At 41.7% G+C, this 16,726-nt stretch overlaps 3 protein-coding genes and 1 long non-coding RNA gene across 10 annotated transcripts in view; 3 read left to right on the top strand and 1 right to left on the bottom strand.

The window, feature by feature from the left end:
• The first annotated feature begins 785 nt into the window (after positions 1-785).
• On the top strand, positions 786-3,814 carry LOC144058388 (trypsin-3-like). 4 transcript variants are annotated; one of them, XM_077576828.1, is made up of 6 exons: positions 786-807; positions 2,715-2,763; positions 2,841-3,003; positions 3,068-3,321; positions 3,396-3,532; positions 3,612-3,814. In XM_077576828.1, exons 2-6 carry the CDS (start codon positions 2,724-2,726, stop codon positions 3,759-3,761), a joined length of 744 nt encoding a protein of 247 aa, XP_077432954.1. In that variant the 5' UTR covers positions 786-807; positions 2,715-2,723; the 3' UTR covers positions 3,762-3,814. The 4 variants fall into 4 exon arrangements, with proteins under 4 accessions (XP_077432954.1, XP_077432955.1, XP_077432953.1 ...); XM_077576827.1 differs by lacking the exon at positions 786-807 and adding an exon at positions 1,133-1,222; XM_077576829.1 differs by lacking the exons at positions 786-807; positions 2,715-2,763 and adding an exon at positions 1,102-1,222.
• A 3,732-nt stretch (positions 3,815-7,546) lies between these two features.
• Positions 7,547-8,692, top strand: LOC144058389 (trypsin-3). Its single transcript, XM_077576831.1, has 5 exons — positions 7,547-7,626; positions 7,710-7,872; positions 7,937-8,190; positions 8,265-8,401; positions 8,484-8,692. The coding sequence occupies exons 1-5, from the start codon at positions 7,587-7,589 to the stop codon at positions 8,631-8,633; spliced, it is 744 nt and encodes a 247-aa protein (XP_077432957.1). The 5' UTR covers positions 7,547-7,586; the 3' UTR covers positions 8,634-8,692.
• A 1,380-nt stretch (positions 8,693-10,072) lies between these two features.
• On the bottom strand, positions 10,073-16,426 carry LOC144058362 (uncharacterized). 3 transcript variants are annotated; one of them, XM_077576782.1, is made up of 4 exons: positions 16,166-16,426; positions 14,526-14,651; positions 14,343-14,440; positions 10,073-13,648 (listed from the first exon to the last, which is right to left on the bottom strand). In XM_077576782.1, the coding sequence occupies exons 3-4, from the start codon at positions 14,349-14,351 to the stop codon at positions 10,277-10,279; spliced, it is 3,381 nt and encodes a 1,126-aa protein (XP_077432908.1). In that variant the 5' UTR covers positions 14,352-14,440; positions 14,526-14,651; positions 16,166-16,426; the 3' UTR covers positions 10,073-10,276. The 3 variants fall into 3 exon arrangements, with proteins under 3 accessions (XP_077432908.1, XP_077432907.1, XP_077432906.1); XM_077576781.1 differs by having other exon boundaries at positions 10,073-14,440; XM_077576780.1 differs by lacking the exon at positions 14,343-14,440.
• LOC144058404 (uncharacterized) overlaps positions 15,227-16,726 on the top strand; it is a 62,137-nt gene continuing 60,637 nt past the window's right edge. Inside the window, exon 1 of one of the 2 annotated variants that reach the window (XR_013295432.1) lies at positions 15,227-15,269. This is a non-coding gene — a long non-coding RNA (uncharacterized LOC144058404). The remainder of the gene's footprint in view (positions 15,270-16,726) is intronic. The other variant, XR_013295431.1, reaches the window with a different exon arrangement.

Genomic DNA, 16,726 nt, shown 5'->3' with positions numbered 1-16,726 from the left:
ATAAAAATACATATTTGCATGACTGTAAAAGCGTAAAGGTAAAATTTCTCACATAGTACTTAAATAGTACAGATAAAATACGTGAGTTAAAAAAAATAGTCTGGTAAAAGTACAAATAGTGATTAAAAGTAAAGAAATACCTACTCTAAAGTCTAAACTACGCAGAAAATGGAAATTTATTTGTTTACCTTCAGGTATAAACAATGCCAGTTTTGGAATTCTTTAATCTCCAAAATTGTGGATTTGGACACTTTTTGTAGCTTTTGTGCAGATGCTGATGAAACTTTGGCTCATCTGTTTTTTTAATGTACAGTCCAGCTTTGGTCAAAAGTGATTTATTTTTACCTCTGATAACACTTCATGTTTTTTTCCTTAAAAAAATTGTTACATGTTACTGTGGACATAAGATGATCAAATGTTTCCCACTAAGTAGTAGGGAAATTCTTCACACATAAAACATTTTTAGCCTCCAAGCCCCACATTTTCATAATTCTTGGTTGAATTTATGTACTTATGAACATAAATCCCATGGTGATCCACAAATTTTTAATGTTACTAATTTAGTAATTGGTGTTTTTTCAATCACAGTATTTAATATATTAAATCATCGTTAATTGTTTTAAGCTCTAGCAAATACCTTTTTTTATGATCACTGCATTTTCTATTATATCACATCACATTGTATTTCTTACTGTTTAAAATTTAGTGTTTTATTATTGCATAATATGTAAATTGATTGTTTAACGTATTTTATTTTACAAAATTGGGACTGCATTAGCAGATTAGCATGACAATATTTTGTAAAAGGTAGGTGACGATCATCGTCTCCCAAACATTCATGTACGTTTTTAATGTATGTATTGATCAATTATTTAATGGTTTAAATGTAAATATGTATTTAAGCTATCACAAATATTTTTTTTATCTTATTGCATTTGTCATAGCTCTCATTTTAAGTGTTTGATTGTTTGACAAACTCTGGAAATTACTTGTTGATGAAACTGAGGGGAAATCATATATATAGCAATTGGATATGCAACTTCCGCATACACCATATATCAAAGTTACAAAAAGCAAAAACAAAGGAGGGGTTAGGTTTGATTTGCACAATTACTTTTGACATCATCTTGAAAGGGAGCTTTGTGGCAGTGTGTGTCTGGCAGACCACAACACTACTACACACGTCATTCCAACTAGTGTGTGCGCCGTCCAAGCTCAGCAGGTGTGTCTTGGGAAATTATTACATAATCAACCTGTGATTCCAGTTGTGTTAATTTTGTCAACGAACACTAAACAAAAATAATTTGGTCAACGCACATTTTACCCCGGACTAAAACTAGACTAGACTAAAACCCTCATTAAAAAATAACGGGGACTAAATCAATATGCATTTTCGTCGACTTAATAAAGAGACAAAAATGTATTTCACTTCATAAAAACTGGACATTTTAGTTTATGAACCCTTTTTTGGGAGAATATTGGGGAGGACAGACAATTTTTTTACGTCCTGTTCGGGTGTCCGGGGGTTTTATAAATTCATGAAAATGTCCGGTTGGCATTGCGTGACTAATAGGAGGTGAAGTACACTAACTGCGACTGGTACCACAATTTCAAGGCCGAGGCAAGTGTCCTCTTTTTTGGGGGGGAGAAATGGGAATATAGTCACCCTAGGTATAACGTAACATTAATCTAACAGCTATAACGTTCCAACAATAATGTTAATCCAACCGCTAACTAGCTTGTAGCATGGAGCCATAGTAGCCACTTTGATATACTGCAATTGTGTGTGAAGTTGTTTTTCATCATCATCAAAAAAAGGAAAAAAAAAGAAAACTTTGTAAAATAGCTTTTGATCCGAAATGTTGAATATAATCTGCTGACAAAAAATATATATGCAGGGGTAAAATGATTATCCTGACTAACGTTCCAACAATAATGTTAATCCGACCGCTAACTAATGCTTGCTGTTTTACTAGCTCATAACATGGAGCAATAGTAGCCACTTGTTGATATACTGTAATTGTGTGTGAAGTCAAAAAGATGAGAACATTTTATGTGAAATAATTTTAGACCCGAAATGTTCAACATCATCTGCTGACAAAAAAAAATAAAAATACACAGGTCTAAAATGATTGTCCTGACTAAAACGTTGACAGTTTTTGTTGACTAAAACTAAATGGATAAAATGATGTTTTCTTGATCTAAATTAAAGGCTAAAATACTAGATTTATAGTGAACTAAAAATGGGCTAAATAAAAATGGGATGAGGTTGACTAACTATGATGAAAACTAACAAGCGTGATTGAAATCGGCCAAAAACTGAGACTAAATTTAAAAATGGCAGATAAAATTAACACTCGATTCCAGTTTTTGTAACAGTTTGTCTGAAATGAAATATGTGCCAAGCCTCAAAGTTTGAGAAACACTAGAAGGTCATGTCTACATAGTCTACCTTCAGTATTTTATATTTTCAAAGATGATGTGTGCTCTTTCATACTTCATTCTACATCTGTCCATTTATAAACGAGCAACAAAAAAATAGCTTAGACCATGCTGGTGCACTTCCCAGGTGGGCTAATGTTTAATCATTTTGCACAGTACATGGGAAAGTCCTTGAGCGGGTCTTAGATAAAGAGTTGAGTGAGTAGACAGTTCTGAGGTGTATATAAACCCACCAATGCTGTTCCTCCACTGTGTCGGTCCACTGGCTTTAGAACACAACCATGAAGTACTTGATTATCCTTGCCTTGTGCGCTGCAGCTTGTGAGTATTCGCTGCGATTCTGTGACCAAATGATGTTTTTTTTCTTGAGGTAAAAAAATGTTATGTTTGGATTACAGTTGCTGCTCCCATTGAGGATGAGGACGACAAGATTGTCGGAGGATACGAGTGCAGAAAGAACTCGGTGCCCTACCAGGTCTCTCTGAACTCCGGCTACCACTTCTGCGGAGCTTCTCTGATCTCCAGCACTTGGGTGGTGTCCGCTGCTCACTGCTACAAGTCGTAAGTCAACATCGCCGGCGTCAAACTTCGAACCCCGACATAACCGCCGTGCGTCTCCGCGCAGCCGCGTCCAGGTGCGTCTCGGCGAGCACAACATCGCCGTCAACGAGGGCACGGAGCAGTTCATCAACTCCGCCAGGGTCATCAGACATCCCAGATACAGCGGCCGCAACCTGGACAACGACATCATGCTCATCAAGCTGAGCAAGCCCGCCACCCTCAACAACTACGTGCGCACCGTGTCCCTGCCCTCCAGCTGCGCCGGCTCAGGCACCCGCTGTCTCATCTCTGGATGGGGCAACATGAGTGGCTCTGGAAGTGCGTGAAAACCCTCACAGGGGAACAATTTGTTGATGTCTCAACACTCACCTGCGTTCTTTCCTCCTCTCCAGACAACTACCCTGATCGTCTGAGGTGCCTGGATGCCCCCATCCTGAGCGACAGCAGCTGCAGGGGCTCCTACCCTGGACAGATCACCTCCAACATGTTCTGTGCTGGATTCCTGGAGGGAGGCAAAGACTCTTGCCAGGTACGAGCAAAAAATCTCACACATTCTTTAAGTGAACAAAACCTTATTTTGAGTTATTTCATAAATTGTACGTGTGCAGGGAGACTCTGGCGGCCCCGTGGTGTGTAACGGCCAGCTTCAGGGTGTCGTGTCCTGGGGTTACGGTTGTGCCCAGAGGAACAAGCCTGGTGTCTACGCCAAGGTCTGCAACTACAACTCCTGGATTCGCAGCACCATGTCGTCCAACTAAAAGACATTTTGCTTGGCAGAGCAACTTCACATAAATAAATAATTTAAATCCAACTCGTGCTTGTGTTGCATTGCTGTATATGTAAGAAATTCACTGTCAAAATAAAGACAACAAACTACAATGGGATTTCTACAAACTACACGCACCAAAAAAAAAAAAAACATACTGTAATGCGCAGGGGCTGATTGACCATGGACAGCGCAGCGGGACAGAAAAAAAACAGGAGAGCAACTGGAAGTCCGCAGGTTCACTTTTATTTAAAAAAATAACAAAACAGTGTCACAATAATCGTGTCTCCCCGGCGTCAAAAACATTCACAGCCAAAAACGGGAAAGCGCTGAACATGCCCACAAAAACAAAAGAGGCGCCACCCCATGGCGCGGTGCCACACTGCGGATTGTTACAATACACAAATACACAAAATAGTAATACAGTAGAACTATAAACAATGTTGAGAGTCTTCTGCCCAGATTTAGTTATAACTGTTTTAATTGACTTATTTCCTCAGTAGAACTTTTATCTGTGGATGTGTCTTTGTAAGTGCTGTCGCAATTTCTGCTCGTGTCGTCATGTCTGAAGGACCTCGTCTGTTTCCACATCAATGGGCCATTTGTCAAGGTGTATTGAATGATGTCTGGCTTAGCCGAGGGCAGTGGGGGGCTTGGGGATTTTATGATACTGCCTTTCAAGATAGTATAAGAATGCTGTGAGTCCGCTGTAACTACACACTTGCGAGAGGACTGCAGCCATTTGTCTGTAAACTTGCTTGTGTCCGGAATATTCTGTAAAATAAATCCTTCGAAGGACCTGTTCACCGATCTCTAGTCTGTATTCAGAAAATCAACATTCTCTCTACCCGAACAACAACGAACACGCGGAAGACAAACGTAGTCTTCTAACAACAAGCAGACAAAATCCTCCTCTTCAATCAAAATGTTGTCACTCACAACAAACAGACTAAACAAGCAACTGCAGTCCTCCAACAAATGAGCGTTCATCCATTGTCAAGGATGCAGCATGATTGGTTCCTTATTTCCCTCCAAATCTCTGGGATGCACTTGTTTAAAAATTTGTGCCATTGGATTTTGAATTCAAATTACTGACACATATTTTTGTTTTAACCTTCAAATTATTCAGTGTAGCTAAACTACAGAACATTGAGGGGGAAAAATCAACAATTAGTGTCAAATATTCAGGTGCTGTTTCAAATTTCAGATGCAGTGTTAAAGATCACTTCCGAGTCGCCAGGAGAACAATAAATCATATATACAGTAAACACTAGGGCGAGCCTCAGCTGGCTTTGGAAGTATAGACGGATTCTCCATCACCATTTTTTTTTTACGGGGAAATCCGCGACGTCCCGGACCATCTGATGCAATCACTTGAATGGTCAATGGCCAATTACGGTTTGATTGTTAACCGTAGTTTTAAAAAGTCAAGATTTCAATAATGATAAAACTTTCTGTCACCGGTAATGAGCTTAGGGAGTTGTAAATCAGGTATTTAAATACAAAGATTTAGTCATTGTGTAAACACCAGCATATAAGCAGATGTCGTCCTGCTATGTTTATTAATAAGGAAACCACGAGGATGTTCTAAAAATAGCTCACCCGTGATGGGACACTGTGATTTAATAAGAAGAATTAAGACACAGGAAGAATTTTAACATTTATTTATTCAAACTTGCTAAAGCTACTAAACGTAGAATATTCCATTTCGAATCGCTACTGCCACCTGCTGACAAAAAATGAAACTGCACTTACCGTTCTTCGCAGACACGCCACGCACAGTACGTCACATCCGCAGACAGGGCGCGGGAAATTCTAACCCGAATCCAGTCTGAAAACTATAAGCCAGAGGCTTGCAGGAGTACCCATTGTGAACAGTTAAGGTGTTAATCTACCAATTAGAAGGCATTTCAGTCATAAATGGTCAAATAAAAAGCTTATTGTAAAGTTATTTTTTGAGGAATAAAAGTTCCATTTTGCAACTATGGCACATAATGTATCAAATATTTAATATTTTGTTGAAAAATGACATTGATAATGTTCAATGGAAAAAAATGCCGTTTGTATTCACCAAAATATTTTAAAAGAAGACATTTTAGAAGTGTCATTTTAATACGGCGATATTTTTGCTCACGGTTATCATACAAATTTAATGAAATGAATGATAACTCATTGATGTCCTTACACTTTTGTCACGGCCTGATTTGTTCCAAACATCAGACGTGTTGTTATGATACAAGACACATAGCATGTACAAGTTTTTAAAATGTCAACGTCATCTATAGAACCTTAGACGCCAGCGCATATGCTGACCTTATCAAACCAGATGCACTTTCACACATATTTACTGTACTTGGCAGAAAAAGGTAAAAATGGAAACATGTGACCTTCCTGCAATAGATAAGAGTCGCACAACACGCTTTCAAAAGGTGCTGAGGCTGAGGCATCAATACTTGAAAATGTTCTCTTTTTCAAAGTGGCCACGTGTTGGCTATTTAACATGTTCACATAAGCTAGTGCAAGTATCAACTCTTCATGAACATAAAGGAGTTGCATAAAGCTTTAGTGGCGAATGCTTTAGGAAAACATTCAGGGTTACCCGCATTCCGACAATGAACCCACCTAGTAAGCTATTGATGAGTGTATTAACACTATGGATAAGCGAGTACTGGTACCATGTATCCGTATCGGGCCAGTCTTTCAAGGTATCGGTCCTCACGCTATCGACCGCCCTCTTGTGGCTGTTCTACGATCAGGAACTTGAAATTACAATAATAAAAAGTTACCATTAATTTCATGCAATTTTAAGAAGAAAATTCTGTATTTTGATATATAAGCCTGCCTTTGAAATGATCTGTCATTGTTATTTTGGGGGTGTAATTTCATGTATGAAAAGTACTAGTGATATCGGTACTTGGTATCGGTGACTGCTTGAGTTTGAGCACGTGCGTGCACTGGTATCAGTCTGAAAGAAAAGTGGTATCAAAAACCTTAATGATGATGATAATGATATGACAGACCATCCATCAGGTTTTTATAATGAAGAAATTTGAGATTCTGAAATGAATAGAAAATATTTGGGCTTAATTCCTTCAAATAAAATATTCACACAGTGACTTATGTGTGGAAAAAGTAGTAACTAAATCTTGAAGAAACTTTTGGCGCAGTTTCTTGATGAAATGAGCAAATTGCAGCGTTCTAAATATAAAATAATGGACAAATTAATATCGAAAAACTTAGTTTGCCTCCGAGGCTTCTTTTAAATTACATTAAAATAGATGAGTAGGAAAACACTGTAATTATAAATCATGGTAAAAAGAGCTTTTCATACGCATTACATAATTATTGTGCACACTCATTTTAACTTGGCATATTCTCTTTCTAAATCGTTCTTTCAAAAATCGGAGTTTCATCCCAAAACTTAGTTTTACCTTAAATGAATCTCAAAGCAAATTGTGTCTTCAAAATGCATCTGTCGAGGCAAAAAGTAACTGCTATTGTATGTTTCATTTAACTAAGCACACATTTATGTGTACTGAGGCACTGGAAAATTTCATCTAAAAACGTCTAATAGACGACCAGTGTGACTACCGTGTTTGGACTTTATGGGTAATCTATAGTGTAACCGATGCTCACATTATCAATCATTTGGCTGCTGCTTTCCAGGTGTGTGTTCACACACACAAGTCGCCAAGATAAGGCGATGCAAAAAAAAAAAAAAAAAAAGGAAGCACGTGTCAGATAGAAGCCAGGCAGCAAGCTTTATAAGGTCCTGGAGCTGAACTGAGAAGCCACCTTGGCTCGGACAGGAATCACCATGAAGGCTTTCATTCTTCTGGCTCTGTTTTCAGTGGCTTGTAAGTATCAATCTCGAATATCATTATTAATCATCATTCACCCCTACGAACATAATTCTGGGATCTTTCTGGAATTCAATCAGTTGCCGCTCCCATTGAGGATGAGGACGACAAGATTGTCGGAGGATACGAGTGCAGAAAGAACTCGGTGCCCTACCAGGTCTCTCTGAACTCCGGCTACCACTTCTGCGGAGCTTCTTTGATCTCCAGCACTTGGGTGGTGTCCGCTGCTCACTGCTACAAGTCGTAAGTCAACATCGCCGGCGTCAAACTTCGAACCCCACGTAAATCGCCGTGCGTCTCCGCGCAGCCGCGTCCAGGTGCGTCTCGGCGAGCACAACATCGCCGTCAACGAGGGCACGGAGCAGTTCATCAACTCCGCCAGGGTCATCAGACATCCCAGATACAGCGGCCGCAACCTGGACAACGACATCATGCTCATCAAGCTGAGCAAGCCCGCCACCCTCAACAACTACGTGCGCACCGTGTCCCTGCCCTCCAGCTGCGCCGGCTCAGGCACCCGCTGTCTCATCTCTGGATGGGGCAACATGAGCGGCTCTGGAAGTGCGTGAAAACCCTCACAGGGGAACAATTTGTTGATGTCTCAACACTCACCTGCGTTCTTTCCTCCTCTCCAGACAACTACCCTGATCGTCTGAGGTGCCTGGATGCCCCCATCCTGAGCGACAGCAGCTGCAGGGGCTCCTACCCTGGACAGATCACCTCCAACATGTTCTGTGCTGGATTCCTGGAGGGAGGCAAAGACTCTTGCCAGGTACGAGCAAAAAAAAATCTCACACATTCTTGAAGTGAACAAAACCTTATTTTGAGTTATTTCATAAATTGTACGTGTGCAGGGAGACTCTGGCGGCCCCGTGGTGTGTAACGGCCAGCTTCAGGGTGTCGTGTCCTGGGGTTACGGTTGTGCCCAGAGGAACAAGCCTGGTGTCTACGCCAAGGTCTGCAACTACAACTCCTGGATTCGCAGCACCATGTCGTCCAACTAAAGACATTTTGCTTGTTGGAACATTTGTTTAAAGCCTGTTTCAAGACAATAAACTGCAACTCTCTAGCTCCTTTGTTATTGATGTACTTTGCTCCTCAGGAGCAATTAGCGTCAGGTTTAGGGGTGCGGAGCTCAAGGATGCCACCATTTTGTACATTTTAACACAATTTCATTCCCACAAAGAGTTGGTAAAGAGAAAGGCATTCCGTCAGTTAGCTTGTCGGTAGCAACTTGGCTCTAATGACGCGCACAGAACAGGCCAGCTAGCTTGTGCCAGCTAGCCTGTCTCCTTCGGTCGAAAAAAATGTCAGCTAGCTTCTACTTGACCACATAAACAGTGAGCTACAATTAAATTAAGCAACAAGGACTGCTCATTAGAACAGTCAGTTAGCTTGTCGGTAGCAACTTGGCTCTAATAACACGCACATAACAGGGCAGCTAGCTTGTGCCAGCTAGCTTCTACTTGACAACATAAACAGTGAGCTACAATTAAATTAAGCAACAAGGACTGCTCATTAGAACAGTCAGTTAGCTTGTCTGTAGCAACTTGGCTCTAATAACGCGCACAGAACAGGACAGCTAGCTTGTGCCAGCTAGCCTGTCTCTTTGGTCGAAAAAAATGTCAGCTAACTTCTACTTGGCAACATAAACAGTGAGCTACAATTAAATTAAGCAACAAGGACTGCTCATTAGAACAGTCAGTTAGCTTGTCTGTAGCAACTTGGCTCTAATAACGCGCACAGAACAGGACAGCTAGCTTGTGCCAGCTAGCCTGTCTCCTTGGTCGAAAAAAATGTCAGCTAACTTCTACTTGGCAACATAAACAGTGAGCTACAATTAAATTAAGCAACAAGGACTGCTCATTAGAACAGTCAGTTAGCTTGTCGGTAGCAACTTGGCTCTAATAACACGCACAGAACAGGGCAGCTAGCTTGTGCCAGCTAGCTTCTACTTGACAACATAAACAGTGAGCTACAATTAAATTAAGCAACAAGGACTGCTCATTAGAACAGTCAGTTAGCTTGTCTGTAGCAACTTGGCTCTAATAACGCGCACAGAACAGGACAGCTAGCTTGTGCCAGCTAGCCTGTCTCCTTGGTCGAAAAAAATGTCAGCTAACTTCTACTTGGCAACATAAACAGTGAGCTACAATTAAATTAAGCAACAAGGACTGCTCATTAGAACAGTGTTGGCAAGGTACTTAGCCTAATTGTATAAAATAATTAATGTTCCACATAAATCAGGTTTATGAACATTGTAGCCACTGCTCACTTTTATGCAGATTTGTTCCAAACATTCTCAGAAAATCTACCCAAAAAATTGCTTATCACCATCAATGAAATTCAGGTTTGATTTTTATGACTGTATTCCGAGCTAGAAATAAATTCAGTGATGCATGTTGAGAATGAGCAACAAAAACACAACCCAGTAGAAGGTGACTAAAGTTTAGTGACCTTTTAATGGAAAAATTTGAGTTACAAAAAAAAAAAATGGTTACGCTCTGAGGTGCAATACCTTTGAACAACATTAATAAAAAATATATACATCTATGTACTGTAATGCAAAAAAAAAAAAGGGTTTCTAGTTTTAGAATACAATGCACAATGGATATGCACATTGTGGCCCTTGTCTGATATCAGGCTGCTACACTTGACCTTGCGCATGCTGCAAGTAATGATGATAAAGATCCGAAAGGTCGTTATAGTCCTCACCGCACATGGCACAGATAAGGCCTTGTGAAGTCTCTTTGTTTGGGGATCTCTTTGCAGTTCTCAAACGTGTGTTTCGCTTTCTAAGCACATTTTTATCTTTTCTGAGTGCGTTTCTGGGATTTTGGCCAGTCTTATCCAGCCCAAAAACCTGCTTTTGATCAGACGCATTCAAAGTCGGAACAGGGGGGTCCTTGCGATTCAAGTCTTGACTTTGGGAAATAAAAGTATTGTTGCCATTTGGGACTGATGACCCAAGACCATTATTTGATTCAAAACACAACGATAGTGACTGCTGGTTTGTAGCAGGATTTAACATGCTAGTCGACTGTGTCAAATGATCATCCGATGACGGATCCAAAACCGGAGCTACCCGTGTGACCTGCGTTGAAAAATGGCAAAGTTGGTGACTGAACAACAAATCGAGGGTTTTAAAACGACTTGAGCACCGATCACAATTATAAGGCATGAAGACCGTCTTCGGTTTTGACTGGATCCAGCGGAAGCCCGGGTGCTCGCTCATGTGCTTTTTGTATGATTGGACAAAGCGGAATCCTTTCCCACATAACGCACACGTGAAGCGGCCCCGACGCTGCCGGTGGACTCTTTGATGGCGCCACAGTTTGGTCCAGTTTTGAAGAGTCTTCCCGCAAGAGGCGCAGGTGTAACTCTGATGCGGCGCGTGAGTGAGCATGTGGGCTCGGAGTCGGCCCATGTGCCTGAACAGGCGGCCGCAACTGGGGCATAAATAGATCCTGGGGTCCGATCGGTTGTCGAGTTTGTTCAATTTGGACACAAAATGCGAAAGGATGCGAGTTGGCGTGACTGTCGGGTGGAGCGCTTTCATCGGGTTCGAGTTCTTGCCGTTTCTTTTGTGGGTGTCACATTTGCCATCTGTGGGAGGGGAGTCGAAATTGTGTTGTGATGACAACCTGTGCGCGGACACCGTGTACTCGACCACCGACATTCTCTCTTCCTCCTTGACCTCGAGGCAGGAGCCATCTTTTTCTCTACGGCACATACCACAATGGGCCTTAAACTCGGATATCAGCCCAAACAGTTTGTCGCAATACAAACAGCGGTATAGCTTCGTACCGATGTGATCCATCATGTGATTGTTGAACTTTGGCAGGCTGTCCAAGACATCCTTGCAAATGTGGCACGTGTACGTCAGCGAAGGTTTGCCGGACTGCGTTTGGAAGCGGCTTCCTCGAGGTCTGCAAGTGTGATTCTTTGCATTGCTATAATGACCGAAGGCCTTCTGACAGCGTGTGCAGTTGTAACGCTTCACCGACCAGTGCGTCAGCTCGTGCACGCGCAGGAAATACAACTGGCCAAAGGCTTTGCCGCAAATGTGACACTTGTAAGGCTTCTCCCCGGTGTGGACACGCTCGTGTCGTATGAGGGCGGACTGAAATTGGAAAGACTTCCCGCAGTACTGGCACACTTTACTTTCACTCTTTTCAGGAGCCGAAGCGCTCTGAAGAGATTCGACACGGCTGTCGTCTTCACTGAACTTGAAAACTTCTTGCTCGGGCTTTTGAGCGGGCATCTTCGAATCTTTGTCATTTGGCAGAAAAACAAGATCTTCGTTTCGGGTACCCCTGACGTGCGTCTTAAGATGGAGATTTAGGTTTGATTTCTTGCTGAAACCTCTTTTGCATTCAGGGCATTTAAAAGGTCGCTCTCCTGTATGAATGCGTTGATGGATGATGTACTGAGACATGAACTTGTATGTACGGTTGCAGATTCCACATTTGATCAGGGTCCTCGATCCTTCTCGGACATACATGATGTTTTGGTCCGCCTCTGTATTTGCGTCACCACAGTCTGCTTCGTGCCGAGTTTCACTTTTATCCTCGTGATGTACCAAAATTGTTACTCTCCTTCGTCTCTTGCGGCCTTTTCTTCGTCTTAAAATGGTTTGTAGGTGGTATTGACCTTCGGAACTGGTGGGCAATTTGGCACCCTGCTGAGACGAGCTAGCATTATTAGCCGCCGATAAGGGATCTAAATGATCCAATGGGGTGTCTATGTTTTCAACTTTGACATTTGAGACGCTCTCGACGGGTTGAAGTGGTTCTTCGGGACATTCCGCGGTTTCATTGTTTCTTGATTTTGCCGTCTGAGGAGAGCGAGCGTTTGAATTGTCACAATTGCTCGGACACGCCGACTCCTGAAGAGTTTTATCATCACCTGGATGCATTTGGGGGGATCTATTATAATTAGCGTGGTTTCCAACGGTTTGTTGAAGTACTTGCTTGGTAATCGGAGGCAAGCGACCTTCAGCTCCTTCCGGTTGCTGTGCTTCTGCAGACTGTGGCGACAGGCAACCATGACGGTCACACTCCCTTTGCTCAATCGACCCTCGGACTACGATGGGAGGCGATATGTCACAGGGGTTGACCTGTAGCTGGTCACCGTCTCGTTCCCCTTGCTCGTCCGCATCACATCCTACAGGCCTCAAGGACAGTTGTCCTGAGTTTTTGTCTGGAGTAATTTCCAGATGCTCCCCAGCGGAACCCTGCAGTTTGCCCATCTCTGCTACTTCTTTCGAGTCTGTGTCACCTTCCTGAGAAACATCAGGTTTGAAAACTTTAGCAGGGATTCGGTGATCAAGTTGAAAGTTCGATTTTTCAATAGCTTGAAATGTGGGGCTACTTTTAGGGGTAGGCGAGAGCTCCATTTCTTTTGGGGCAAAATTAACATCAGGGCAGCTGTTTTCCTCCGCTACGGAGGGACGTCGGTCTTCTGGACTTCTCGGTTTTTGTGTAGAACTGGCAAGATCGTTAACAAAAGGAGCCTCGCAAACGTTTTCAATAACTGCCATTTCCATTCGCGTTGGTCTTACTCTTTTTCTTGTAGACACGACTTTATCTTCTAGTTTGCAATCAGGGACTGTACAAGTTCCAGAGGTCTCATTGTGAGCTGACTCATTTGAGAGATTTTTGACATCGTTGGGCACAGTCAGAGCATTGTGGCTTTCAGAGAAAGTTGGCACAATCTCTTTCAGTTGATCTGCCACAAATTCCTCAGAAATCGCATACTTTTTGTCCTTGAGCTTTGGCGGTTTTATGATTCTAACACGCCCACATTTGCTTTGCCGCGCCGCGTGATTGTCTGCTGTTGGGTGGCAATCACTCGCGGGTGCCATTTCGGCCTTTGCATCCATCCCCAACTGTGAAGCAACAACAGGTCCTTGGGATTCCAGAGTCTCTGATGAGGGAGATGCAGATATTGTCCCTTTCACTTCCTCCTCCCATTCAGAGTCCTGGCTCTCCTCACTGGATTCTGCATCTCCAGACACCTGTGGAAGACAGTGACACAGGTACATCACCGTCATAACAGTATTTGGTCAGGACCGGGCTGTAAATACAGGCAGACAAAGACAGCATATGGCACATGTACAAAATTAGTTTTTTTTATTAAGCTGCTAGGCTATTGTGCTAAATATGACACTAGCATCGACTATGGTGAACCGTCCGTACTATGTTATAACTCTAAATAATCAGAAAAGTATCAATATGTAAAAGCAAAAGCCATAAAAGTATCTTATTCAGTATATTTACTCAACACTGACACTGTGTTTTTTTTCTCCCCCAAAGTCCTGCTACTTTGCTTATTTTCTTCATTTGTATCTAATTTTTGTGTTAAGTTTTAAACATTGATAACATTTGCGAAAGTTACATAACTACATCCATTAATGTATCTAGTTTTTGCAAGCAGAGCACATTAGCCAGTTTATGTGAATGTTAATATTTAAAACACTATAAATATATAAAGTATTTATTAGCCTTTCCTCAATTCAGATGGTTAAAAAAAATACAAACAGGATGAATGGTAAGGAATGTATCGATGGAAATACCTCATTCACATGAAAAGAAAACAGATCATGCATAATCATCACGGACACCAACATTAGTTTGTATTTTCGGGCCATTAGGTTAAGGGGTTTTCATATCTGACTGTTACATAACTGTGGGGGATCCATTCCCACTCACTGAGTTCATATCAGCTGCCCTGCAATTGACTGGCGGCCAACCAGTCCAGGATGTAGTCCACCTTTTGCCCCAATTCACTGGGAAAGGTGGCCATAATCCTGAAAAGGTAGGGGGGAATACAAAATGGAGTGATGGATGAATAGAAGGGTAGATGGATTTGTATTTGTCCTTCCAATTAGCTACCTCTTTGCAGTCTGTCGATGGATGAAAGGAACTACAAGGATGTGATGTCACAGCGGTTAATTCAGACACCGTATATTGGTCACTCCTCCTTCGGCTGAAGGACATTTTACTCCCCATGTCAGAAGTCTGTAGAATAAACAGAGTTTAGAAGGGTGTAACTACAAATACACTAGAACTAACATTGACATTTGATTTTTTTAAGTGCGGTACACGCAATGAAAATCGAGCTAAAAATTACAGCACGTCGTAATGCGAGCCCGAGTGCACTTTGATTCAGTCTCCAAATGAGTGGATTAATCTTCTTAATTCTAATTCCACAAATGCAATCTTAATCAGAAACTGAAAAGACTGAGAAAACTTTTCACTCAGAAATAAGCACTGGATGTAGATATATGAAATCCTTCTCAATCAACACCTCTGGGCTTCTGTTAATGTGTGGTGGTGATTTTGTCATCAACCCCCCATCCTGTATTTTGCCATTTTGTTATGTTTTGCCATAAGAGGAATGTTTCTGGGCGGAAAGTCAATGTTTACCCCTCCAGCCAATCACAGAACGCGTGTCGCTGAAGGCAGGGTAATGTTGACAAGAAGAGTGGGGGGTTGAGCCATGGGAGGAGTTTGAATTGTTTGTTTACAAACAGAACTTAAGACCCCACCTTTAAAAGGTACAGTGTGTAATAAGTGACTTCTAGATGACGGAAGGCCAAGTCAGCGACGACCACGTGCAGGCCCAAGCTGTGGAAGGTAAACGGCGGTTGACCCATTGGGGCCGACACTAGATGCAAGTACCACCAAACAGATAAGTACGTTCGCAAAGTTTAACTTTGGGCATTCGTAGCAAAAAGATGGTGGCGTAATGTAATAGTTACCAGGCTACGATTTCATTTTTTTTTTTGATGTGATCTCAATAATATGTTTTTAAATTGAATTAATTATTTTTCCCACTGGATGGCGCCAAAGATTACACAGTGACTTTAAGTGGTTTTTTTTGTGTGTGTGTGTGCCAATATTGCGAATATTTTCAATTTTAGTGCAACTGAACATCGGCTAAAAATATCCGTATTGGACTCTGGAAAAAATATATATCCGTATTGACGGTCTATCTCTAGATAAAATCTGAAAGGAATTATTATGAAAAGCAGAAATACAAAAACACAAATGCTTCTAAAACGTAATAATTATTTGCAAATATGTTTTTATATATATATATATGGAATTTTATCTGGAGTTTTGTCATTGTATTTTAGCGTCAGTATGTTCATAGTTCAGCCATTCCTGGCGAATACTTCACTGCACTATTGTAAAATTAAATTATGACAAATGTAGTATAGTGAAAGAGTCTGTAATAAGCCTAATTGAGTTGAACCCATTTTGCATCATCATCTTTAACCTTTTAAGTAATATATCAGATCAGCACAGCCTTGTCCCAAAAGTTTTCTTTAATGTTGTCCATCCTAAAACCTTAAATTTGTCTGAACAGCAAAGCAGGCGTTTGCTTATCGTTAGGCCGGGTTGCTAGCTACAACAACACTCACTGACGCGTAAACAATAACACATTGCCAATGATTCTCTCCATGATTTAGTAGCCGGCATTGTTTGCTGAGGGTTATTTTGATTGTAAAAATAGTGAAAGCGCTTGCCTGAGTAGGTGAGTCAACACTGGTCCCTTGCTGGCCATGCACTGACGGCTTGCTCGGCTAGCTAGCGTTGGTTAGCACGAAGCTATAAGCAGCGTTGTGGCTCAGTGGCTGTTTTGTAAACCGATAACCACATTCATTAGTCTGACAATTACACCTTTTTAAGCCTGCCCCGACGTTTGCATCTTTCGAATAGCCGTGACGTGATGGTGGCACAAAGCTGCACGAGCGACTATCAATCACGTCTTGCAAACGAAGTGGGTACTTCAGGTGCCGTTGGAATTTTGGAAATAGTCTACAAGTGCAAGTGGAGACGTAACGGAAAACAGTGACTAGCATGCAACTGACATACTCTGATTATATAAGATGTTGCTTTGGCCGTAGATATAAACTAGCTTTGATTTTGAAAGTCTAACCAACTGTATTTCCTCTCGTAAAACGTCAGGATGGGGGTTTCACTTGGCTAACCTACGAAGACAACCCGAAGCAGCCATTTAAATGACAATCAAATACAGTATGCAATAGTCAATTATGACAGGGTTTCCCAAACTTTGGCCGAGGTAT

The sequence above is a fragment of the Vanacampus margaritifer genome, chromosome 9 (genome assembly GCF_051991255.1).
Source record: "Vanacampus margaritifer isolate UIUO_Vmar chromosome 9, RoL_Vmar_1.0, whole genome shotgun sequence".
Lineage (NCBI taxonomy): Eukaryota > Metazoa > Chordata > Actinopteri > Syngnathiformes > Syngnathidae > Vanacampus > Vanacampus margaritifer.
Note: the sequence above shows the minus strand (reverse complement) of the source record. Positions and strands in the feature narration are given on the sequence as shown.